Source organism: Myiozetetes cayanensis, unplaced genomic scaffold (genome assembly GCF_022539395.1).
Source record: "Myiozetetes cayanensis isolate MyiCay16 unplaced genomic scaffold, myiCay2020 scf5-8, whole genome shotgun sequence".
Taxonomy (NCBI): domain Eukaryota; kingdom Metazoa; phylum Chordata; class Aves; order Passeriformes; family Tyrannidae; genus Myiozetetes; species Myiozetetes cayanensis.
Window position 1 is genome coordinate 96899425 of NW_026087742.1, and position 25167 is coordinate 96924591.

Genomic DNA, 25167 nt, shown 5'->3' on the forward strand with positions numbered 1-25167 from the left:
TAGGTGTTTAAGGACCTAGAGCATTAAGACTAAAATATGACATTTAGGAAGACACAAGTGCTAGAAAAACTGGTGTACTCATGATGAGTACCTTATCACATCATCATATACTTAAAAAAGAGAAAGTAATGCCCTTTCATGACACTTGTATCAGTTCATGTTCTGAAATCTGCGCAGCAGTTATGTAGCATTAGGACAAATATGTTTGTTCAGCTCTCACAAGACCATCAGCAGTCTTCATAACAGCTTCTCAAAATAAAGAATGTGAGAGGGAAGATGGCAGCCAGAGTAGGGCTGGAGCTTAATAGGTAGTGCTGTGTAAAAGCTCTCACTTTACCTGCTTCTTAAATAAATGCTATATGATGGTCCTATTTTTAGTCATGTCATTTGCAGGAATGTTTCAAGAAAATATGTCACTGTCAAACTAAAATTGTAGTTTAGTTTCCCTTTATTTATCCTATATATATTTACTTAGCCTGAAAATTATGTGGCAATTAACACTGGAAGCACTGAGCAGTCCTAAACACTTCCTTCTCACTTCTGTCAGTGTGCAGTACAATTAAAAGGTACTTTTTAGAACTATTCTGGGAAGATGTAATAGCAGCATCTCACTCAAAACTACTCATTTTCCTGCCATCTTTCTATGTATCATTTCCAGTCAGTGGTGAGATCAGCTTTGTCCATTAAGAGCATATGCAATTTTATATCTAAGCTCTGTGTATAAAAAGTAATTCTTAAAGCTTTGAAGTCTCTTAAGTGAAGAAATTACTCACTTGGCAAGAAATTTATCATTCTTGCTGACTCCTTTCCCAATAGGAAGGAAGATCTTTGTTTCCTTAGAGATAGTTTTTTTTCCATTTCCTTTTGAGTATATTCACAAAACCAAAAGAATACAAAACCTAATAACTGCAGGAAAGCAGTTATATCCTCTTTTATGGCTGCAGTCTAACATCTTTTACCTTCACAGAAGAAGCCTTGGCTTCACTGTGTAATTAATTAGTATCTATCTCAATACAAAAGATCAAAAAATATTCTTCTCATCACTTTCCAAATCCTTCCCATTAAATAGCGGGACAAAGTTTGGCACCCTCGTCGTTCACTACAGTAACTCACCACACTGAGAAGTGCACAACAAACAAACAAAAATGGCTTTATTTGGGAAGCACTGCAGTTCCAAAACTCTCCAGGCTTCCGAAAATTCGTGGTGTCAAGTGAGCATTGCATCCCTACATGCTGTGTTGTGCCTGAAAAATTCTGAATATTTTTTTAAGGGAAAAACAGAAAGTTCTTAAGGTCTTAAAAGGGGTTTTGAGATTTCTTGCAACCCTTACAGCCCCAGTGTCCTGCCAACTGGACAGAAAATGCAGAGAGTACTGTCAGTGAGGGAACTGTGGGAAGATGACTGAGGGTAAAAAGATAACAGTACCGAAGTTATAGGGAAAAATACAGTTGCTACTCCCTGGATGGAATGCAGTCAGCACACCTGACCTCCCACAGGCAATACAATCTAAAGGTGACTAAACAAACGGAGGGTGGAGTGGAGTGCATACACCACGGTCAGGCTCTCTCAAATCCTTGCAGAGGAGGGGACTCAATGGTACTTCCTAGCTGATAAGCCACACAGCAGCTGAAAAACAAGGGAGATAAAGGAAGATGGACTGACACATGGACCTGTCCCAAGGCTATCTCGGCTACTATACTGAAATGCTTACCCCCAAGGTACGACCACCCCCCAATGAGTAAGATGTGTGACTAAAGTCACTCAAACACCACCTAAATATAAAAGAATAGTATAAAAGTTAGTTATGAATGGGGAGAACTCAGGGAAGACTCCAGAGTAAATTCTGGAATCAGTCAACAGGCTGAACCTCTCCCCCTCCGATGCCTATTGGGCAAGAACCGTACTCTATGCACCCTGAATTATCATCTCAAAGTAACTTTTGTTAGGAATTAGAGCTTGTTAGTGTACTGCTTTGAATTACTATATTGCTATGATACGTTTTTGCAGTAAAATACTACCACAGGCTATCAAATCTTACCCTGTCACAATTTTATTAATAAAGAGTGTTATTCCGTAACGTGTTCATGTGAGCCCTTCAAGGGCATTGACAGACTAATCAGACATTAAAAGCTTGAGAAAATCTCCCTTTTTCACACAACAGGCACTTGAGGTGGATGGAAACCTAGACTGCAAAGAAGAAGAGATCTGATGGGAGAAGTCCTCAGTGTGGTGTTGCCATCTTTAAATAAGCCCTGGACAACGGCTGCTTGTCGGCTTCTTTCCCAGAGGCTATTTTGGGGAGAATCATGAGAAATTCATGCGCAATGAAATGACCATGTCTAATTATCCACCCACTCACCTTCCACAGAGGATGACACAGGCAGAGAGCCTTTAAGTTCAGTCAGCCCACACAGACACCCTTTTTTTTTGTTTTCATAATCTTATTAAAGGATCAGGACTCATGACTTGATCAAGGAATACATATCAAAGCAATTTTAAAAAATGTAACCCAATCTGCCAATTTTTAGAATGGCATTCTCACTGGATTTTTTTCTAAGATGAAGTTCATCTTCAGACTTGCATTTCCCAAGCAAATATTCTACTGTAGCCTCTTGGAGGCCCATGTCATAAATTATTGCTTGAGTCAGTTGAAATAAACCAAAACCAACCAAACACCCCGTCACTGGAAGTTGGCCCTGAAAAAAAAAAATTCTAAGAAGGCAAAGCAATGATAATTTAATGAGAAAATGTTGCTGGAATTTTTGATGGTGTTTTTGAAGAATATTTTGGAGCAGCAGTGAACTGAATGTTAAACTTCTATTTTTATGAAAATTAACATTTTCGTAAACAGAATATTTGTTCCTCATTTCAAGTAGTATCTTCTGGAGTGCTTGTTGTTTGTTTTTAATAAAAGGCAATAACATTTGGAGAAGAAAAAACAAAAAAAATGTTCTAAAACAAACCAAATTAATTTATAGTTCACGCATCATCAGAAACTATGCTTCTATAACCTAAGGAGTACTTATATACTGTGTGTGTGTGTGTGTGTGTGTGTGGGGGGGGGGCAATGTATGTGTGCACTGAGATATGACTGTTTGTGTAACTGAATATTTCTCAGTTTCTTTCACAAGCATCTGCAGAAGAAAGGCAAGAGGCCACCTCACAGTTTCATAGGTATGATCAGAATCTCATATGGAATAAAATGAGTCCATTAAGTGGGTATCTACAATGTGATATCTTCATGAAATAAATTAACACAATACATGCCATTTTTGTCTCCCAGTAATGTACCAATAAAACTAATACTTGAAGACAGTACCATGAAAAAAAAATCAAACAAACACATTCCTCTAGAAGAAAGGAATAATTCTCCCTGTGGAGCCTTGTGGTTGCCTTTGTGTCTTCAGGTTACCTGGTCATGCCTTTCACAGGTTTCCAGTTATTCAACATCAACCTTATTTCCAGTGAAGTCATGGAGCTCACTAGCATCAGAGCCCAGAAACCAGGCAAAAGGCCTCTATTGCACTTCAAGATATTTATTAAAAAGTCTATTGTCTTTAGCAAAAAGTATTTTGGTAATGTAGATTTTTTTTTTTCTTTTTAAATTCAAACATTATATTGAAGGAATCTGGGTATACCAGCTTTCAGACTATAAAATCCCTGGGAACTAAGGAAAAAGCTGCCTTATCTAGCCCTCCACTGCATTGTTCCGGGTGTAATCGCATTCCTAGGGGATGGCTGACTGCCTGACATGGGGCTTTAGCAGAGTTGGGTTTTTACACAGAGCACTTAGAGTGGCTTGGGGAATGCTTCTGATCCTTGGCCAGTCGTCTGGTGCCTTGAGGAAAGGGCTGGTGAGAAGAATGCTGTGCTCCCTGTCACATGGCGGCACATGACCAGGAGGAGGACATTTCAATGCCACATAAAAGGTGGTGCTCGGCCTAACGAGGGAGTTGCGTTTCTGCTTTTTTTTCCCTCTTTTCCTTCAGGAAATTCGGTTAAGATCTGCTGTAGCAGGCAAACCAGGAGCAGATGCTATCATGTGGCTGCTGCATCAATGAATGGCTGCCAGTGTTTTCGTGCTTCCTGAGCCTTGGTGCCCCTGAGGGGGGAGGGTGCTGCAAGGACAACCCCGCCACCACAGCTGGTTCCTTACATCGCGCAAAAACAGCCCCACCGCTTTGTTTCAAAACCTATGTCTTCAAAAAGTACCAGTTTCAATAAGCATGATGAAAGAGGTGGTGTTTGGTTCTACACGTTTTCAAGACTTTTCTGGAGGCTCACAGGAGGCAGCTGGACAACAAGGATCCAAGGCCTCCATTTACCCTCTGAGTTGCCCTCAGCTATGCAGTGGGAATGTGTGCAGAGGGAGGCAGAGGAAAGCTGGTGAAAAACTAGGGTAGGACAAGGCTTCGTGGACAAAGTTTGTCTTAATTAACAGACTTGTCATCCTCCCACTCACCAGATGGAGGTGCATGTCTCAATCCACCCCTTAAGACCTGGTGTCCTACTAACAGAAGCAGGGCAAGAGGCTGCCTGAACCTCATCCCAATACAACACCAGGGCACAAAGAGACTCACAGTGCCCTCTGTACTGCCACACACAACAGGACAGAGCCCAGGACAGAGCTGCCACCTTGCCAGCTTCCTCAGCTCTCAGCGCTGGCTTTGCAAAGCAACAAGTGTCCCCTATGGAGAAGCCTGAAAGATTAAAAAGCTTCTTGCCACCCCAAAATGTGATAAGCCCCAGCAAAGAAGAGATGCAGGAGCAGCAGAAAGTCTTCCCATCATTTTCATCACTGGATGGTTTCCCTGATAGCTGCATGCTCAAATTTTCTCAGCCTTTTGAAAATTTTACCTACAAAAAACCCATAGTGAGTTTAGCACCCTGAATGCTTAAGAGTTTGCTTGGAGAGCTGCAGTGTGAGAATCAAATTTCCATACAGCTCACGGTATACCCTAAGGAACATAAATCCAGAAAATAGATTCATCCCAGGATTCCTGGACTTGACTGTCTCCCTATTTTACTTTCAGTAAGACTGCACCTCCTTCAGCTGCCAGCTTGAATGTCCACACATATCCATGTCTGTTCCTTAAAGAATGAATGACCCAGACATCATCTGACCCGTCTTATGTTAACTACCACATGTTTTAGTGATTTGCATCTAGGATTACTCTAAACTTGAGGATTCCATAAAAGTTAAGAAAATTTTTTGAGATCAGATTCATCACAAACACACAGAGGCAATTACTGAAGTGCAAGTCAAGTATGGACATACAGGGGATGGGGAGATCACATTTAACTTTTCGCTTTCTAGCTGTCTCCATGTATTTGGTCTACAAGACCAGAAGAAGGGTTTAATGAGAGTTGTAGTTAGGATTTTGGTATTCAGACATATGGTGGACCTCATAAACACAGACCTTTGGTATGCAAGAAATCTGCCTATTCAAGTTGTTTATTATTTTATTAGTACTCATATTTCAACTTTGCAATTAGCCTGAACATCTGGCCAAATAAAATAGTAATTAAATGTATGAGGCTGGCAGGTCAAATACAGTTCCATATGTCCTCTTCCACAAACAGAAAACAACTAGGAGTGTTTAAGAACAGGATATGAGAAGGCACTTTTTCCACAAGCTTTCATTTTATCTTTAAGTGCTTAAAAATAAGTTTTGGTGAATACAGAGAACACTTACTGTGTGTGGTTGGAATTGATAAGCAGGCTGGGAGTTGAGAAAAGGGTTAAATAGAGGCAATTCTGCCCTGTATGTATAGATATCCTCTGTATGAGATTCCACTACAGCAATTATATTTCAGTAATATTATATATTAGATTCAACTGCGCTTTTTTTATTTACATTTTTTCTTTTAATAAATTCAGAAAGGCCTAAAATTGACAACTGCTGTAGTCTTGAAACAAAACTTTAGCTACATTTATTTTATTAGACAGTATCTGATCTTGTTTTACTTCTGTTTACTTCTCCCCTGAGTCACACCTTGCTATTCCAGAGAAACAGCTGCTTCCTGCTCACGAATGGAAGAGCTGTGTGACTGTGGAAGTGAGCCCCTCCCAGAGATAGTGTAAGATGAAGACCATAGACAATGACTGCATCTGTGGACTTCAGTACTGACAAGAGCTCTCCCTTGTTAACCCAAGCCATGTTTGAAACACACCTTAGAAAACAAATATTCAGGCCAGAGACAAGCACTTTCCATATTCACCAGAGCAGCCTGCATAATAACTAAGCAGACACAAATTATCATCAAAATGAAAGCCAGGATGTTTTCCTGTGTGCTGGCAAGCACAAGGTTCCTCTCAGTGGGCAGTGGATGGCACATTTAACAAGGCAGTGTTCAGGCTGGTGTTACAGCTGTGCTGCCCAGGACCTGCTGTCTAAGCTTGCCCTTGCTGACCCTTGGAGCACACACTTAGTTTCCCTCAAAGTGAAGCCATCTGCGGTAGCCTGTGGCTGTCCCATCATGTGCATGCAGCAAGGACAGGCACTGGGGGCAATCAGGAGATGTACCTCAAAAGCACGTTCCTGGTGGGAAGAGAGAGGCATCTGCTGCAGTACTTGCAGAAGACAATGATTTCTTGAATGATGAGGCAAAAACAAGGTTTGTGTGAGGTGAAATCAAATGCAGTCATGGTTACAAATGGGTAGAACCAATTATCACCCCGTTTCAAGCTGTGAAGGAATGCCTCCTGTACATCCACTGGAGGCTGGGAACAGCAGGTAAGGAAGCTCTCCTCACACCTACTTCCTTTTTAAGTCAAAAATCACTATCAGTTTGCTCTGCAATGCTCCATATAATTTTCTCAGTGCATCAAAATTAAGTTAGTTGTCTTTCTTAAGCTCTCAAATGAGTCCTAACTTTTCCTGATGACATCCCCCTAGATTGCTAATACACAGGCACACCACACTCACCCCAAGGACAATCTTGAAAGAACAAGAAAAGGTGAAGAGCAAAGCATGGCCCTTGCAGAGGGCTGTCCCATCACAGGAGTGCTCCAGTGCCAGCAGCCACCTGGCACTGCTCAGGGCCTGCTCACAGCCTTGCAGGCACCAGGACTGGGACACACTATCTGCCCCTGTCCCACATGTGCCCTGGAGAAGTGAAGAGAGGGAGGGATTAGTCATTCAGTCATCTCACAGGGCCTCTGGCTACAGCCTGTCACCTCACGAGTGTTTTTGTACCACATAATTATTCCTGTGAAGCCAGAGACTGTTAATTTTGGTTTAGGGTTTTGCAGCTTGGCTCACACCATAGCATCTGAAAAGGTTTACTAAACAATTCCACCTCCACATTTTTCCTGCTCTTTTGACCTCAATTGTGATGAGTATTGCACTGAAAAATGCTCTCTATTTCAAAAGGATCGATACAGTCTGCTCCTAAGTCTGCATGCTTTCTCTTCATACTTAAATAGGTAACAAATGACTATGATAAAATGAAAGGGTCTGGTGATCTGCCAGTAGTCCTGACAATAAGAACAGCAATAAAAAGTCATAAAGCCACAAAGGTTTCTACAGGGCACAATTCAAAAGACTAGCCACAAACCAACCACAGCTCTGTAATGATCTGCCTAAATAGTTGTCCAATCATTGTTTAATGCCTTTGTATCAAACAATTAGCTCAAGAAGCCAATTTATTTAAATGAGCCAATCAATATTTTCCAGCAGTGGTTCTGCTGATCCTGAATGCTTAACCGTCCTGGGACTCCCCTGAATAATTAACACACGAGCCTAAGCTTCATCTTGTTATTGCATTAACCTTTCATCTGTCTTTAACAAGTTTTTTATTTTTTCTTTTTTCCAGTAACTGAAACTGAACTGGGTTGGAAAAGGAAGGTGGGAACAGCCAGTGAAGTTCAGCCAAAGTGGATGTGAGCAGGGCTTAAAGCCCAGCCCTGGCCACATGCTGAAGCAAGGGAGGGCTGTTCTCTGGGCTCAAGGGGCTTCCACCAGGCCACTGGTCAAACTGTTGTAAACAGCTTCCAGCACAAACAGACTTCAACCGTATCACTTCTACTTTCGATACAAAGTCAAAAGCCTAGAGTAGACATGGTCATAATTCTTTCTTAACTTTCAACCAATCTGGGGAGTTGTTTGGATATAGGTACTTAGGGCTCTCTAGCAAAAGAAGAATGTATCTGAGAAAATAATAAGAATGGATGTAATATCTATTCGTTCAGAGCCCACCTCAGAGAAAGGTCTATTGATTCTGTTCGTTCTATTATGAGCACTCAGAGCATCGAAGTGTTTTATGCAAATGTTATCTCTTAATGCACCTGCCCCAACAGTCATAATCCTGTTTGGTAAGTACACATAAGGACCAAGCTGAATCCATACTAGAAAATAGTTTGAAGGGTTATTTTTGCTTGAACCAGGAGTGAACTGAAACCATTATTCTGAAGTGTTTGTGGAGCCTGTGCTGGGCTTGATTTTTTTTTTTAAAAGCTTTTCAGCTCCCTAGATAAAACCACACCAAAACTACACAAAAACAAGCTAAAAGAAGACTATGTCAGTGAGAGTCTACACAAACAGGAAATATTTGTGCTTAAGTCAGAGTTTGCTGTCACTAACGCTTTACCAAACTGTCAAGGCTGGAAATGGTGCCTCAGAAATCCTTGAGCTGTAATTCTCGGTGAGGAATTTTATGCTGAGCAAGACAAGCAAGGCAACACATTTAAAAACCCAACACATTAATAGTCCATTTATTTAAACAAGAGTCTTTTACTGGATGGAAGTTACAAGAGAGATTAAAACAAAATGGATGAAAATTAATTGTAAGAAACATATATCTTTGCAGAGATATGCTCCTGCTGAAAAAGGATCAAGCCTTTATACGTTTTTATATGTGTCCTAGAAGGCAAATGAAGACATAAATCTTATCTCTCTGTCTCACATGCTCTTTCACACACTCTCACAAGTTATAGGAAATAACATCAAGCCATTGAGCACAAACCCAATTCCAGAGGATGCAATGCTTCCCATATTGACATGGTTTTATGAGTATTGACAATGTGAAAAGTTGGACCCAGCTCAGCATCTAAAACTACCAGCCCTGGTAGATGGGAGAGCTTCTGGTTAACCTCTCATCACTGCTAGTGTTACCTTCGGACAACATGCTTATAGCCTCATCGGTCTGCTGGCTGTCAGTTGTCGATATCTTCTTTGAATCATGGATGTTGCTTTGGTAGTTCACTGGTGAGGGATAGGCATTCTCCCCCGCAGTCGATGAGGACATAGATTCCCAGGGTATTTCTCTTTTTCGCCATTTCAGGTCCACTTTCCATCCTGTCCACCCATAGAAAGCTAACGTGAAAAGAAAGCCTTGCATCGGATTAAGAACCCCCTGGGAAAGAGAAGTACAACAGGAATTACACCAGCAGGGCTTCATTTTGAGCTCCAGCAAAATGTTTAAAATATGCTATTTGCATGCAAATAAAAATGGATTTTTTTGGCCATTGCAGACACAAACAAATCAGAGTAAAATACCATGACGTGTTGTTCTAAAATGGCCAAGGACATCCCAGAGAACAGTAAGCACCAAATGACTTTTCAGTATGAATTTTAGCCAGTCAATCTCCTGGTGTGTTTTTAACTTTCCCCACAAATTCTAGACTTTTTTATTCATGAAAACAAATACTTTTTTTCATTAGAAACCAAGTCAAATATATGAGAATAGGCACTAGCATACACAGACAAGCTTTTCAAATTAACAGGAATTGATCTATCTGGAATTCCTTTAGATTCTTGAGCCAGTGAAAATATCCATCAAAGTGAGACAGAAAAATGGGGAGAGGCACTGAAAAAGAAAATCTCAAGTGATCTCCAAAAAACTTTGCCTCTTCTCAGTGCCATGGGATGCTTAGCAAGTTAATGGCTTTAGCTGCTTCCATTTTTCTCACAGGAAAAGAGGAAATTATTTTTACAGCCAATTTTAAAAATAGTTCAGTTCCTAGACTTGACCTCTTGCTCTCTAGGTGAGCAAGAACAAGGTCTCTGTCACATGAATGTGTTCACTCCTTCTCAGGAGGGGACATTGTATTAAATCAGTTGCATCACTTAATCCTTCAATATCAAACTGCTCAAGGGCTTAACTTGACAAAGGATGCTCAGGTCTTACAGCTATTTAACAGCTCCAGAACAAATCCTCTTGGAAAAGGAACATGCAACATCACCTCTGAAAAAATCTCTTGTCAAACATTCTAGTAGGAGAAAAGAGGGTAAGGTACAGCAATAGAACAGCATCTTACAGCTATTTTTGGTGCCTTGTTTCCAAGATTTTTCCTCTATTTGTCCCCAAATAATGACCAGAATGTCAAGATATAGGATGTAATTATTCTTTAAAATTAGTTGCAAACAGAGAATTGCCATAAAATGCCCATTTAATGAGGAAACCTTCAGGAATTGTGAGCTAAAACTTTGCAGCTTGCATTATTGCAGAGATTAGCAAGATTAGGCTAGAAATCATTGTAGTGGTTTGTTCTGGATCCTAAAATGGGTAGTGATCACTCAAAGAGAGAATGCATACTCCAGTAAATGGGAGAAAAAGTTGGTCTCTAATACATTTTTGTGCAAGTGTCTATGAGAAATGTGCTCCCAGTGACTGCTCATTCCTTCCTCTTACTTAATGATTTTCTTCCTTGATTTTCAGAGTGTTTATATCCCCCAAAATCAAAACCCACATAGTATACTGGTGTTGTTCCACCAGTCTTATAACAGTGATTTCTAAGACTAAGTAATGTCACTGTTGACCTACCATTATAATCCATGTGATCAGTGCAGCACTTCTGATGTTTTTCAGGGGTGTTTCATTGATATCTGGCTGCATTTCGAGATAGAACAAAAGGGTCTCATTGATGATATTGGATGACCAGCTATTGGAGGAGCAAAGAAGAAAAAGACAGTTACATACATGTATATACATGTAAAATATGCTTTACCTTTAAATTACAGAAATTAGGATAATTAACAAGGACAGTAAGATTTTTTTTTTTTTAATCATAGAATCATTAAGGTTGGAAAAGACCTCTAAGATCATCAAGTCCAACACAGCTGGACTTGGTAAATCTCAATCTGAAAGCACTAGTAGGTTTCTGAGATCATGATCAGAAACCAGACACCTACCCAGACAACTAGCCCAGGCCTAGACAAAGAAGTCAACACAAAAAACCAACAAACAAACAAATGGAATCTGATGATTTGAACTTGCTGCAGAACAGTGACAATAAATTGCAGAATAAAACTGAGATGAAAAGCAACTGTGATCCATAATGGGAATATCATTCATGCTGACTTTTTTCACTGGTGCCTTGAAAGAGTTGAGCTCACAGATAAGGAAACCAAATACATGCACATGTTGCAGTAAAAAGCCTTAGGAATTCCAGCTGGAGTTGGAATTTCAGGGTTAGATTACAGCAAACTTTCAAAATGTCCATAAAAAAACCCTACAAAGCAATATCAAAGTTGACTTTAAAACCCTTGAAAATGCTATCAATTTTTTTGAGTAAAGGTAATACTTGTTTCCAAATAAGGATGAGGATAATCAAGCCTCATTATGTGAAAGAAACTGAGTATGTTCTACACTAAATAAAGGTTATAGCAAGTGGCTGTTATTTCCTATGACTTCTAAACAGTTAGACCAGCATTTCTTTATTAGTTCTACTGCAGCTTCAGAAAAGTAACCATCAGCATCCATGTCATACTTTCCAAAGGGTTTTATGTATTTGCTTCCCCCAATTATATTTTATCACAGTGTAAAACCTCCTGCTCTCCTCTCCCAAATCTGTAGGCATCTCTTCTACCCCATGTTGCCCCAACCTGCTGTCTTTGACTAAGTCATCCCAGATTTGACTTCTGGGATGGAAGGAAATCTTCTGTAAGCTTCTGAGAGGGGACTGCCTCAGTCTCTTTCCCTCCAGTAATCTCTGAGAGAGGTTTTTACACTCTAAAACCTATGTTTTATGAGAACAAAATCCTAAACCTGAGCTGTGATTAATTTGTTTTTTCAATGGGAAAACCCAGAATGAGACATAATGGAAATAAACAAATGTCCCCACAGTGTCCATGGGAAATTGGCTTTTTCTTTCATGCTTGATCCCAGGTCATCAAGCTGGCCACCATTCCTTAGGCTGCAACACACTTCTGTAGTGCCTCTGGGCTCTTTCTTTCCACAGCACTGGAAGCTTGACTAAATCTCTGCTCCTCATTATTTCATCACTTTCCAGGAAGCCATGCCTCAGGATCCTTTCCTGCTGTCTCTCTCTCCTTTCTCTGCTGGCTACCCTACCCTTCACACTGGAAACTTCACTTCCAAGCCAAGTGGGCTCAGTTATTCCCTAAGAAAAGATAATCATTTCCCCTCAGAGCACTCCAGCAGCCAAGATAAGATAAAAAAGAGAGCCTTTCTCCCTGCTCAGCCTTTTAAAGCAATGTAACATGCATTAATACACCTGAGTATAAAAAAATTAAGTAGTTATAAAAGACTGTAAGTTTGGCCAAGTCATTTCACTACTCTAGGACTATTTCCTGTTGCCTCAATCCTCTCCTCCCTGTCCTACTGTCTCTTTCCTATCCTACCTCAAAGTACTATTTTCATGGAGAAAGATGGAACACTAAAAAAAAAAAATAAAAAAAAAATTAAATAATCAGAAATTTCACACAATGAAGCAAATGATCAGGCTTTACTCTTGTCCCTGACCCTTTCCACCTGGGAAAAAGGCAGAAATAATGCATCTCTTACCAAATAACAAATACCAGCATAATTTTGAAGAAGCGCATCTGGATCTCTGTTCCCAGACGTCTTTCATTCTCCGTGTAAATCCCTTGTCTTCCTTTCAGTAAGGAGGCAACTGGAAAGTATACAATTATGTTCATTAGTATACATGTATCTTGTTAGTTTAGGCACAAGAATCCAGAAGGCAGATGCCTGTAAAGAGGGTACAAAGGAACAAATGGATTTGTCCCCAGCAGCAGTTCAGAAGCTGGAAGGACCGTCATCAAGGAATCTCACATACAGCCTAACACTAAAGGAAAATAATTACACACATTTGGATTCCTAAAACAACCCACAAGTCAGTTTCTCTTCTCTCAGTCCCCCTAAATATATTCAATAGTATGGTCAACATACTTTTATTTTATAACTACAGGTAGTGCATACAACTTCTATACAATGTGTGATATAATTATACACTTACTACGTGATGTTCAGACTAAAATAGAATAGATTCTATCCTATTATACACATTTTATTTCACTGTGTCATTGATAAAGCATTAGCTACACCTCTAAAACTTGAAGATCAAATGTCAGAAAAAATAATTATGCCACATGCTGTTCAGATGTCACAAGGAATATACAAATGCACAAAAACATACTCTATGTATTTTCCCATAAAAAGGGCAAGTTCTTACGGGAAAAACTTCTTAAAAGAACAACTGTTCCTTTGAAAATCAGCATTACTGAGAGACACAGGATAGATGGGATGAATGCTAAACTGAGAAGACTAGATCTTCTCTACTGTTTTTATATAATCAGTGTGTAGATAAATTCAGATACTGCAAACATCTAGAAATGATCATATTACATACAAAGAATGCATTGAATCTGCAGCTCATTTCTTCCAAGCAGTGGATAACAAACTAAATTGGAACTTCAAGGTCCCATCTGAGTTGTGTACAATTCCCATTTGTTTCATAATCTCAGAATCAGAAGTGACAAAATTCTGATCACATTTTATTACATTTTTAGCTCCAGGGCTGCCAAGAAGTTAAATCAGCTCTCAGATCTCACCAATGTTATCTTTAAACCAGAATAAATTACATTCCAAAGTCCAGGTTGGTATCAAAACTACAGTAGAGTTTAGCATCCACTATACATTGCCTCAAATGCTTTAAATCAAGTAACAGAAATACCTTCACCAATCTACAGTAGGGGTTTATAACAGAATAGGTTGAGTATGTCCTCAGAATGTTTCTCTAGGGCAAATTCCCCATGAAGATGGTGTCTTCATTTCAATAGGCAACTCCTTCCTACCCTTTGCTGTATTTTTATGATTTATTGAGGAGCTGTCCCGCATCACTGACTACAAAGGCATGACTTTCTACAGTACTGTTTTGATGCTAAATAACACATATTGTCTGATATTGGCCAGTAGGAACATACCTGCTGATACTGTCCTCCTAAACAGGATTGGGTTGACCACCAACACTAGCAGGAGTGGGGCATAGGTTGTGACGTAATGTGGGATTGCATGTTCCAAGCCATTTTCACAACTGAGAAGAAATCATTAAAAGCTTATGCATTTTTTCCCCCATAGTTGACAGTTCTGGCTATTCTATGTCACTTTTAACTTAAAAAAAAAATAAAAAAAGGAAAGAAGCAAACAGATGCAAAACTTATTCATAGATCTTCACCACCAGTTCATATTGGACATAAAGCTGATTTTTAACATGCACTGTCTTTGTACTTTTTCTCAAATTTAAAGGAAAGTTAAATCAGGAGTGAGAGAGCAGTGGCTCACAGCAGAAGCCGTGTCACAGCCCTGCAGCATGCCCAAGTGCCTGTATTGCCCTGTATTCTTCTGGGCCCCCTGAAACCCAGGGAGGTATTTCTAGCATACTCACTGGCTCAGTGGGACATGCCTGTCAGAGGTCAAAATGTCCAGCTTTTGGATGTCTGTCTCTAAAGCTGACCAAACGACTTTCAAATGACCAGCGAGTGCTACGATTTTGCGGTCTGTTCCCAGAGTTCTGCTTACCTGGAGATAGAAGGGTAGTAAAGCAGTGCAATCCCCTCCACGCAGAGCAGCACCGCAAGGCCCCACGTCATCATGTGGTACAGCACAATGGTACTGCAAGCACCAAACGGGACAGGCACAATTAAAGATATCAGAGTTTACGCTTTCCATGTTGCAAGGTAAAAATAGGACCTTCACTGAAAAAGAGCTTTACAGATAGGAAATTATGCAGAACAACACTGGAAGTACATTAAACTAAGGAAAGCAGGGGTGGCAGGGGGGCTCCTTCAGAAGAAAAATGAACCAAAGCAAAGTTGTTCAGGTCCTGTCCCCTCCAGCCTGTAGGGTAGAGGGTCAGGACTTCTTGTCTTCCATTTATCCAGAAGGAACCCCTGCATCTTTAATTTCTCCTGCAGACAGCAAATTAGCAGATTTAAATTTAAGGATGGAGCTGAACAGTCAAATAAAACACTCACTGAATTTGAAGAGAACTGTGTTTAATTTTCAGAGTTGGATACTTCTCCTGTCTTAGAGAGATTCAGATCTGTGTGTGTAGAAAGTCTTTTGATGTTTACTCTGATCTTAGAATCAAGCACGAATACACATGATTTTTTTGGCTAACAGGGAAGGGGGAAGGAAGCAGGGCCCAGATGTTTCAGACTAGAACTATGGACTTTACAAAATCAGGTTTATCCTCAACAGTCTGAAATTAACTGAGAAAGCCCCATCTTGGTAACATTTGCCATAAGAACCATATCTTCTGTCCCTGACTGCTCAGTATCCTCTGGGAACAGAGGCACATAATTCCACATTTAGCAGTAGCAACTGAAGGTTATTTTGTTCTTTTAACAACCAACTTAGAGACATCAGATATTTTCTGTCTGGTAATAAAGCATGGTATTTTCCAAAGGGTTTAGGTTCTTCTGTCATGGGCATTGTAGAAAAATATATGGTAAATACCTTTCATTCTTCTGAGGAGCTTTACAAGTGTGATCAGAAGGGAAATAATGACCACCCTGAGAAGCGGATAAAATAGAAAATCCAAGAAAAATTTAAAAAATTTTAAAAACTATATTAAATTCAGCACTTTCCTCTCTCAATTTTTCATTTTCAGGATAACACTTTTTTTTACTGCAAGGATCAATTTCAGGTACAGAGTTGGGACCAAAATAGATATGTCACTGCCATAAAATTTATAGACCACAATTTGCTCCATATTTTTCCAAAGGTTAAATGAGTCCAGTTGCATTTAAATTCAGGTTGGATGTACATAAACATCTGAGCACTGCCCTGGCAATTTAGGTACTTGGAACACCACTCATCTCTATCATTACCTGGTAACCATAAGAACTTCAGATGGTTGTACAAACTTCACTTACACCCTTAGATAGCTGCAAACACAGATGTACAGTGTTGGAATGAAAATAACAAATTCAGAGCTTTAACTCTGGTACCTCAGTCCAGCCGATCTTCTCACCACCAAGTAAGAATCAACAGCATAGCAAAACAACCACCAGAAGCCAGCGCTATATAACAGCTGGATCCACATCTGGAGGGGAAAAAATGCCAAATGTCACAGCTGTTTCTCAAGTACCACTGGGACAGGGGAGGGACTCTGGCCTGGTGAGCTGTTCTTCAAATGTGTGTATTTGCCAGACAAAATTATGAAGTATGAAATCTTACTCAAAATCACAGGAACAGCATTGTTGTAGCCTATGGGTCAAGTCACAGGTAAATTGAGCAGTGTTTGCTTTCTCAGGTTATTTTCTAATTTAGAAAACCTGTTATTTACCTCTCCATTCCTAACCTCAGTGTCATAAGTGAAGCCCAAAGAAATTTATAGTGAGGATGTTTTAATTTTAGGTTAAAATTTTAAGTGTTTCTCAGTAGCTGAGGCATGAAAATATAACTGAGGTCAGTTATAACCACAGTATGCCTACGCATTCTCGGTTCTGCACGTGATAGGTATTTTGTCAATGCACAAGAACCTGATTCAGGGAATGGTTATCAAGAGAAAAAAGTCATTAATGAGAAAATCACTCACCCTCTGGAAAAATATCCATACTGAATTTCCTGACTGATTTCTTCAATAAAAACCCGAAGGAAACAGATTCAAGTCAAATTCAACAGCATTCTTGACCTGACCCTATGCATTTTACCCATGAGTTTGTATAAGATAAGTGATCTTTCTCTGCCACTGTATATAAATTCCACATTTCTTCCCAGAAGGAGCTGGCTCTTTGTAATAGTCTGGAACTGTTTTAATATTTGGATTACCTTCCCTCCAAGACATCTTTCAGTTCTTATCTGAATATCCTTTATCACAACTCCATAGTGGCATCATTTTACATCTGGAAACCAACACACTTTCTATTGAGCCAAATGTCAGTGAATAGAGATCAACATTCCGTCCTCTGAAAGGCAAATCAAGCAGGGAAATATTTCCTTTCACCATGGGTGTAGACCCTACCTCTCTAGTCATTTGTAGCACAAATTATTCAGCATTTAGTTCAAACACCATGACATTTGCCTTGTGCACAGGAGCCAAAAAATAAAATTCCACTCTTCCTTCTAATGCACTGAGCATGTAACTTCATCTGCACGTTTACATATTTCTGCAGTTGAAAAATGCACAATTTACTATATAGACACACATACACATATACAAAAATAAACTGCAGGGATTTTCAAAAAATCCAACATAGACAAGGCTGTCTCCAAAAAGGATATAAATCAGATGCACTTATAACCAAAATTTTCAGTGCCTGAGAGAGTACCCCTCTGCAAACCATTTAAAGGAGATGTCTAACAGCCTCACTATTTGGAATATGTATTGGCTTGTGGTTAAGTGAAATAAAACAGTGGTACAAAAATAAAAATAAAATAGAATCGGAAACATTTTATTAACTCACATGAGAATATGTATGGGAAGTGAGTGGAAGGAGGGTTAGTTTCCATTCCAATATAATTAAATCCAAAGTTAAAGTGACTAAAATTACAGCATTTTACTAGAGTCCAAGAAGGGGAAAATAAAAATTGTGGTAGACGGTTATGTTGCTCACCATCTAACCTGAAATTCAAATGAAAAACAAGCAGTCTGCATACAGTATCTTGTCATCATTGAAAAATATTATTTTTTGTGTTAAGGGCTAGAAAGTGAAATTTAAAACATGAGGAAACACAGGTTTTGAATAGGACATTCTTGCTACAAGATACTGATGTTGTTGGTTTCCTCTTTTTTGAAGAAAAAAATTTCAGTATATGCATCCAATAAGCAAAAAAACATGTATGTTAGAACTGAAAAGCAATAGGTGCATGCAATTTGTATTTGTGTATATGGCACAAAACTATCATGTTTGAAATTGCCATTATATAGGCATACAAGGCACAGTGAGTTCAATTTGGCACATATTGTTCTATTTACAAACTATTGAATAATTTCCTTTACATGCAGCATATCCACTTCTACACTGTACACTTTGAATTGCAAATCTAATACTGTTATTGATCATGCATTGTCTTATTTGTCATTCTCCATGTTTTGGTAAAAAATGTGACCTTTATTCTTGTGTAGTAAACTCAAATTATATGTCTCGGACAGTATTATGATTGTAAAATTTGGAACTGAGTTTTAATCTGTACTTTTGGAATGCATTTACATTTTCTGTTCTTTTGTTTTAATCCAGAAGATACTTAATTCGACTTGGCCAGATGCATTCACTGAATGCCCATATAAGCAGCAATCTGAGCTATAATCCTACATGGCAGGGACAGATCTTCTGCCAGCAGCTTTGCAGCTTTGAGTATATTTACCTTTCATTTCCTCTGTGTCTAAAACACACCTGCTCATGCCACAAAGGCTAATTTGAGCTACCCAAGTTGCTGGTTTCAAGAGGTCCCTGCTGTCACCACACAGGCTGTAGTTTCTGACAGAGAAGGTGGGAAGATAACCTCATGCTGCCAGTGCAACAGAGCCACTGGGGTATTAGTGTTAGCAGTGGTTCTCAGCCCTTTGCTTATACCCTTATGGCTCTATATTCCTGACTTTAGTACAGGTGTGTCCTCCACTACCCTGGCACTCCTGCAATGAGTGAATGCTAAAAATCTCTTGGGATCACTTTGACCTGTGCTGCCCTAAATCCTCACAGGCACCACGCAGCATGGTGTAGCACTCTGCCTGTCCTGATCCAGGCTCTCAGAGGGAGGCATGAATGCACTTGCAGGGGTGTGGCAGAGGCTGAAACCACCATATCCAGGCTCTGACTCACAGCTGCATTTCCTTTTGGACACAGTAGTTTGCCTTTCAGACTCCCCACATGGAGGGACTGTTAACTGGGAGGAGGAGAAAGGGGGGATGGTCTCTGTACCTACCGCACTCCCCACGCAGAAAGCGGAAGGCCACACATCAGTCCCGTTCACCACAGAAATGTTAGCTATGAAGCCTGGGAAGCCTAGCCATACACTTGACCTAAAGATCATACCTAAAGACAAAAAAAGTATTAATGCTTTGAATCTGCTGGTGTGATTTGAGTCACATGCTTTCCCCTGGCCACATATTTCACATCGCAGCCCAGATTTTGTGTGTGTCCCGGAAGGCGATGGCTGCAGAGGAGCACAGTAGGGACAACTGTGTTATTTAAATGTCAGTGTAATCGTTCAGGGAAAGCAGCCCCAAGAGTCGGAAGCTGTTGGGACTTGCAATATTATGTAGATTAAAATCTCACTTACTTACAGATGGTCTGACACACTTCTTTAAAATAAACTGAGTAGCAGTTAACAGATTGACATAAACCAGTCACTAACTATTACAATTTTACCAGCATATATTCATATGCTGATATTCATTTCTCTATAATTCCTCATTGCAGAAAAAAGGTTTATTTCCTACTTTTCACTGCCTTCATTTTTACAAGCAACTCTTTTCCTCTGTCACAGGACTGAACCAAAGCAGGTCTTCAGAATTAGGTCAGAACAATACCCTTTTTTAAAAGAGAGTTTGTTAGTGAGGTTTTCTGGGTTTTCTTGAAATAAAGCACCAACATATAACAAAACAAACCCCCCAGATTTTCCACCAAGAGTGAACTGTTTCCCACCCACCAAAGTGAGTCTAATACAAAGACAATACTGAATAACCAGTTTGAGTTTGCCTGTGAAAGAGAAAGGGAAAAAAAAACCTCTACTGGCCTCATCTTACTAAAAGGACCTTTTCCAGGTGAATGCACACATGTATTTTCTATATCCCTTTCTTTATTTCCCCCTATAATGTTTGTTTTAGTATTGGTATTTACTAGGCACTGTGAGAGAACCTGGCTAGGTGTGAAAGGGGAAAAGACCTGAAACACACAGACACACATACACACACAGACACCCCCTTCCCCATCCCCAGAAGCGAGATACAAAACAGCACTGTGTACCTAATGTGAAGGAAAAAATGCCACTGTAGAAACAAATTTGTCCTGTATTTTCATGTGTCATGGTAATTTATACACAATTTGGCCGTAAATGACTGATGGGACAGCTTAAGACACATTAGTTTCATTTTGACTCATGTATTTTTTATTCTCTGCTGCTCTGTTCCTCCAGCTGATCAGTCAGGGGCTGGACAGCAGGTTATCCTTGATAAAGGAGCTTCACTCGCATTTCAAAAGCCTGTGTCCAGCTGCAATTCAAACTCGCTTGCTGTCAATGTGATGTGCCCACAGAAGCGGTGGGCACATGAACAAGAAGCACACTTGGTCTGAGAAGATTTAAAGACATAGAGGATAGTGGTTTTCAAATGTAGTCCTTAGGACTGGCTAAGTGTTTAATGTCAGGTTTAATTTTCAATGTGCTGCATCACCGCCACTTTTATGCCTTACTCTGAGGACCTGTCACCATTCTGGATTTTAATTTGTTTTAAAGCACAGATTTTGGTGTAGATTTGTCAAGTGCTTTCACTTCTGAAGTATAACTATTAAACAAGAACTTTCTCCTGAAAAGCCTATTATTTTCTGAACTCAGCTAGCTCAAATCTTTCTGTGAACACATACAGCATGTTTTCCTCAGAAATCTCTGCTATCCATTCACCAGTTTCATTTGTCTATGGTACCTCAGGACAACATGAGCCTGCTACAGCAATGGCAAGGCACATCAAGTGGACACTTACCTAAACCTCCGAGAATGTCACAAATGGAGATAAGGAGAAGGATGGTGGAAGAGGAGGAGGCTTTGGGCATCTTCCGTGGGCTCTGCCCTTTCTTTGGCAGAAGCTGCAGGATGGTCAGTGTCAGACTGATGGAGGCACTGCCAATGCAAACTCCGCAGAAGACTTCAGGCTGGAAGCTCATCACTAGCTGTGTAGCTGCATCCCTGTTAGGGCAGCAGTAGGTTTCTAACCTTGGAGAAGCCATGAAATGTCCGGCTGGTGGAGGGGCCCCAGGAGCAGAAGAAAATGCTGTTGCTTACCCAAGGCAGCATTTACTTTTTCTTCACCCTCCCCATTAGTCCTTGGTGATGAGAATCACGCGATTGATGGATCATGTGCTGCTGCTGCTGCTGCTAGAAGTAAATCCCCCAGAGCTGCCTTTCTCAGCCTCTCCTAGCAAGGAGATCAGATCCGAACAAGAAAACACAGTGTAATCTGAAACATGCCCCATGCTTGCTCAGAGCCATTGGCAACAGTTCACTCACATATTTCTGTTTGCACAGTATGCGATACAGGAAGACTCAAACTCGTCAGAGCACTGAAAATGGTTTAAAATAAATAAGGATGCAGATACTAAAGTAAAAGCATTAGATTTTAATTGTGTTTCTCTTTAGCCCCATCCCACACAGAACCCTTTAATTACTGCAAATTAATTGAAAAGATGAGTCTGGATACAAGCAGCCCCAGTCTTTATAGGGAGGAGCAGGGATATAAATCCACATCCTAACCAAAGTCTTAGTTTTAGTGATCCAACTCACCCACCTCTGTAAATAAAATTAGAAACATACCCTATCACTACAGAAGGAGATTGCAACTGGGAACCTCATCCTATTTAAACGACAAGTACAAAAAATCCTCTCTTTAGTCTGTACTGTCTGCATTGGATCAGCTTGACATGGAAAATTCCAGGACTCAGAATTTCTCAATACCATTTATCTCTTTTCTTTCTTTCTTTTTTTTTTTTTTTTAATTTGGTAAGGGTTTTATATGAAAACAGGATTTTGATCTGCAACATTTGTTTTAACTTTATAAGCTAGACAATATCTTTTAAGACATGCCCTGTTAGACACAGCAGCAAATACTCACAATTATAAACACAAAAAGTAATTCTCCCCTCTTAGCTAAGCTTCAAACTCCCTGTATCAGCCCTCACCCTTCCAGAAAACTTGTTTATTGGAACACATTCAGGAAATACAGGAGTGAGCATTGCCAACAGACGAAGTCAACAGCTTGTTTATTAATATAGTCATGGATTTTATAATTAGTCCCTATAAGAAAAATTTACCTAACCTTATATTTACTTTTTATTTTTTTTCCCAGTGGTCCAGCTTAATATTTTAGCAGAAATTACAAAGGGCTAGTGAATGACAGTGGGATGTTTTGTGTGTAGTGCTTAAAAACACAGAGGTTTCAGCCAGCGTGTTTGCCCTCAGCAGAGAAAACAGCCACCAGTCCTGGGTAAAATGGTACCTGCTGCATTCTTCATTAGGAAAAATACCTTTAACACTAGATCCGAGCAAAGGAACACATCCCACCAAGCTCATCAGCCTGCTGACTCCTGGCAGGGGGTGTGCAGCCTCCCGGTGCCAGACAGTGGGAGCAGGGCTTGGGTGGCAGCTGGAGCCGAAGCTGCCAGACCTGATGTGTGTCCACCCAGCCTGTTCCAGGAGACTCCCCAGCGCTCTGCCCGGGCTACAACACTCAAAGAGCAGGATGTTAGCTTGCAAATTCAGACTCCTACACACGGATGTCCATTTGTCAGCAAGGTGTCTGAACTGCCATTATAGTCAACTGAGGTCTTAGGCAGCCAAGCTTACAGTCTAGACTTTGTCTAGAGAGCTGTGCAGCTCTTCTGAAAATAAAGGCACAGGGTGAGCTGAGCAGGTTCCTGTGACCACACTGGGAACTCAGGCATACAGACCATCAAAGACTCTGAAACCCAGGCAGCTGAGCTGAATGTTTTTTCTGGATGTTTTTGCTCCTTTACAGCATAAAGAGATTTCCCTGCTCCATGGATGAAGGGTGACCTTGATGTTGCAATCCTATTTTTTGTTGCTACTATGTATACAAAAATATATTGGCGACAGCAGGGTTGCAAAATCAGATTGCCCTGCTCCAGGTAGTCAATACAAGGCTCTGTTGTCACTACAAGTTTGGGACTCCTCAGACTCCTCCACTAGGGCAGTGGTGCATGGGATTGCCACGTTTCAGTCAAGCTACCGCAATGAAATCTACCTGGTTACTAAAGAACAGAAATTACTATCCACAGAGACAGATTATTAGTTAAAATAAAGCCATCATATGCCATATATACAATTAAAATACATATAAATTAGAATAAATTACGTTTGCTCTCATTTGAAGGGAAATTTACATTTCTTGCCTTACAACAAAACTTTAAATTATTAGACAGAAATGGACACTCATTAATAGAAGCCTTTCATTTCCACTATCAGGTTCCACAATTACTCCCCTCACTATTTATGTTGACATTTTCTTTCCTTCAAAAATTTGAAAAGCATGTCAAGTTGTTATCCTGATTGTTTGTTCTGGCTTACAGATTGGAATGTTTTGTGTGTTTTGCTTTTTCTGCTTATCATTTGTTTTCATTGATCTTGACCATGATCTTCCAGTTTGCCCACATGGATTTACCGCTTATTATTGTAACTTCTCCTTGCCTTTTTTTCAGGCACTTCGAAACTACTTTCATTCCTCAACTGTACTCTAATACTCTGGAGACTAATTTTTTATCTTTCTCTTCACTACTCTCCACAGTTTTGCCAGCTGTGAAACCTACTTTTATTGCTTTACTTCTCTGAGTGAAGGATTGGTTTTTAACCTCTTCTGGGTCCCTTCCCTCCTGTAATCTCTGAGGATTTGATTACACAGTTACTTACACAGGAAGTGTTTTTTGTTGGAAGCAAAGCATATGACCTCTAGCATACCTAATGCAAAATAGAAAACAAAGTGACTCATAAATGAATGGATACTCACCATGATACAAGTAGAGGTGTCTAAAACATGCCAACATTTGAGGCTGAATGGGAGATGGATCTGCCAAACTAATGAGCCACCCATTATCTCAGCTGGTAAAATCTAGCTAGTCTCTGGTTCTTGTTGCTGGTGTCAAATGTCAAAGTTAGAACAATCAAAGAAATTCAAAACTGGTTTTGCAGTCTTACACTTGAGATTAAACTGTCTTCCTGTGGTTATGAAAATGAGAGGATAAAAGCTGGGAACAAAGGCAAAGGAAACAGAAAAGTAGTGAAAGAAAGTAAGAGAATCATTATTTTGCCTTGTTAAGGACCATTATGTATTATTCAATAAAACTTACATCATTCTACAGGTTCTCTCTGAAATTATTGACGCAGTTCCCACTTCTGCCAGTGGTATGAAACAGACCCATGAATATGGTATTGCCTCATTTCTGCACCAAGGCAGGATCTCAGCTAAGCAAATGGTGTAGCTGGAGACAACCATTAGCACACATACAAGAAACATTAAAAATAAACCAACCAACCAACCAAAAACCCAAACAAACCAAAAAAAACCAACAAACCCCTGGCATTGCAAATACCGATCAATCACACTCACAGCATAAGTACAACATTGCATAACACTAAAAATTCCAGTCATGGTTTTGGACATGGGAAAGAGTGTGCTCAAGAATGAGAACAATACTGTGCTCCTTGCAAGGAGAACATGCGTGTACTCCATACTTTTAGAAATACCTACTCACTCTCTCCTTGGATCCAGGACATAATGTTCTATCCTGTCCATGTTCATCATTAAGATGAAACACTGGCTTCTCAGGGAAAGCAATAGGTTTACAAAAATATGACAGGCCTGAATTTCTGTTGTTAATATTTCTGTGTGTTTATGGCTTATGCTTGAGTGTGCAGCTATACATACTTCAATCATTGTTTTAATTAAATCTGGGACTACAGCACTGGTTTAGAAAGGACAAGGAAATTTGTGGATACAGAGACAGAGGATAGTTTATTTTTGTTTATATATGTAGTTCAATGCATGAATTTACAGCTCCCAATGAAGATCTTAACTACCTTACAAATGTAAAAGCTATACTCATCAATGGTTCCTTGTGGCATTTGAAAAGTATTTTGAAACACTAGAATAAATAACTGTTTCTGATATGAGATCTGATTATGCACTAGAGGATTGAAAGACAAAAAAATGTTGACTTCAGCATCAGTAGAACTTGCATGAATGAAGTCAG

General features: G+C 39.8%; 1 protein-coding gene across 1 annotated transcript; it reads right to left on the reverse strand.

The window, feature by feature from the left end:
• Positions 1-8714: 8714 nt before the first annotated feature.
• On the reverse strand, positions 8715-21248 carry GPR143 (G protein-coupled receptor 143). Its single transcript, XM_050333023.1, has 8 exons — positions 20892-21248; positions 19118-19227; positions 16201-16295; positions 14768-14860; positions 14173-14282; positions 12752-12860; positions 10769-10886; positions 8715-9358 (listed from the first exon to the last, which is right to left on the reverse strand). The coding sequence occupies exons 1-8, from the start codon at positions 21133-21135 to the stop codon at positions 9059-9061; spliced, it is 1179 nt and encodes a 392-aa protein (XP_050188980.1). The 5' UTR covers positions 21136-21248; the 3' UTR covers positions 8715-9058.
• Positions 21249-25167: the final 3919 nt, after the last annotated feature.

What these genes read in the sequence shown, in the direction of transcription:
- GPR143 (XM_050333023.1), bottom strand. Translation starts at nt 21,135, where the DNA reads ATGGCTTCTCCAAGGTTAGAAACCTACTGCTGCCCTAACAGGGATGCA. An exon ending in TGACATTCTCGGAGGTTTAG is followed by an intron (nt 19,228 to 20,891) that starts GTAAGTGTCCAC and finishes TTTTGTCTTTAG; the next exon opens with GTATGATCTTTAGGTCAAGT. An exon ending in AGAAGATCGGCTGGACTGAG is followed by an intron (nt 14,861 to 16,200) that starts GTACCAGAGTTA and finishes TGGTGCTTGCAG; the next exon opens with TACCATTGTGCTGTACCACA.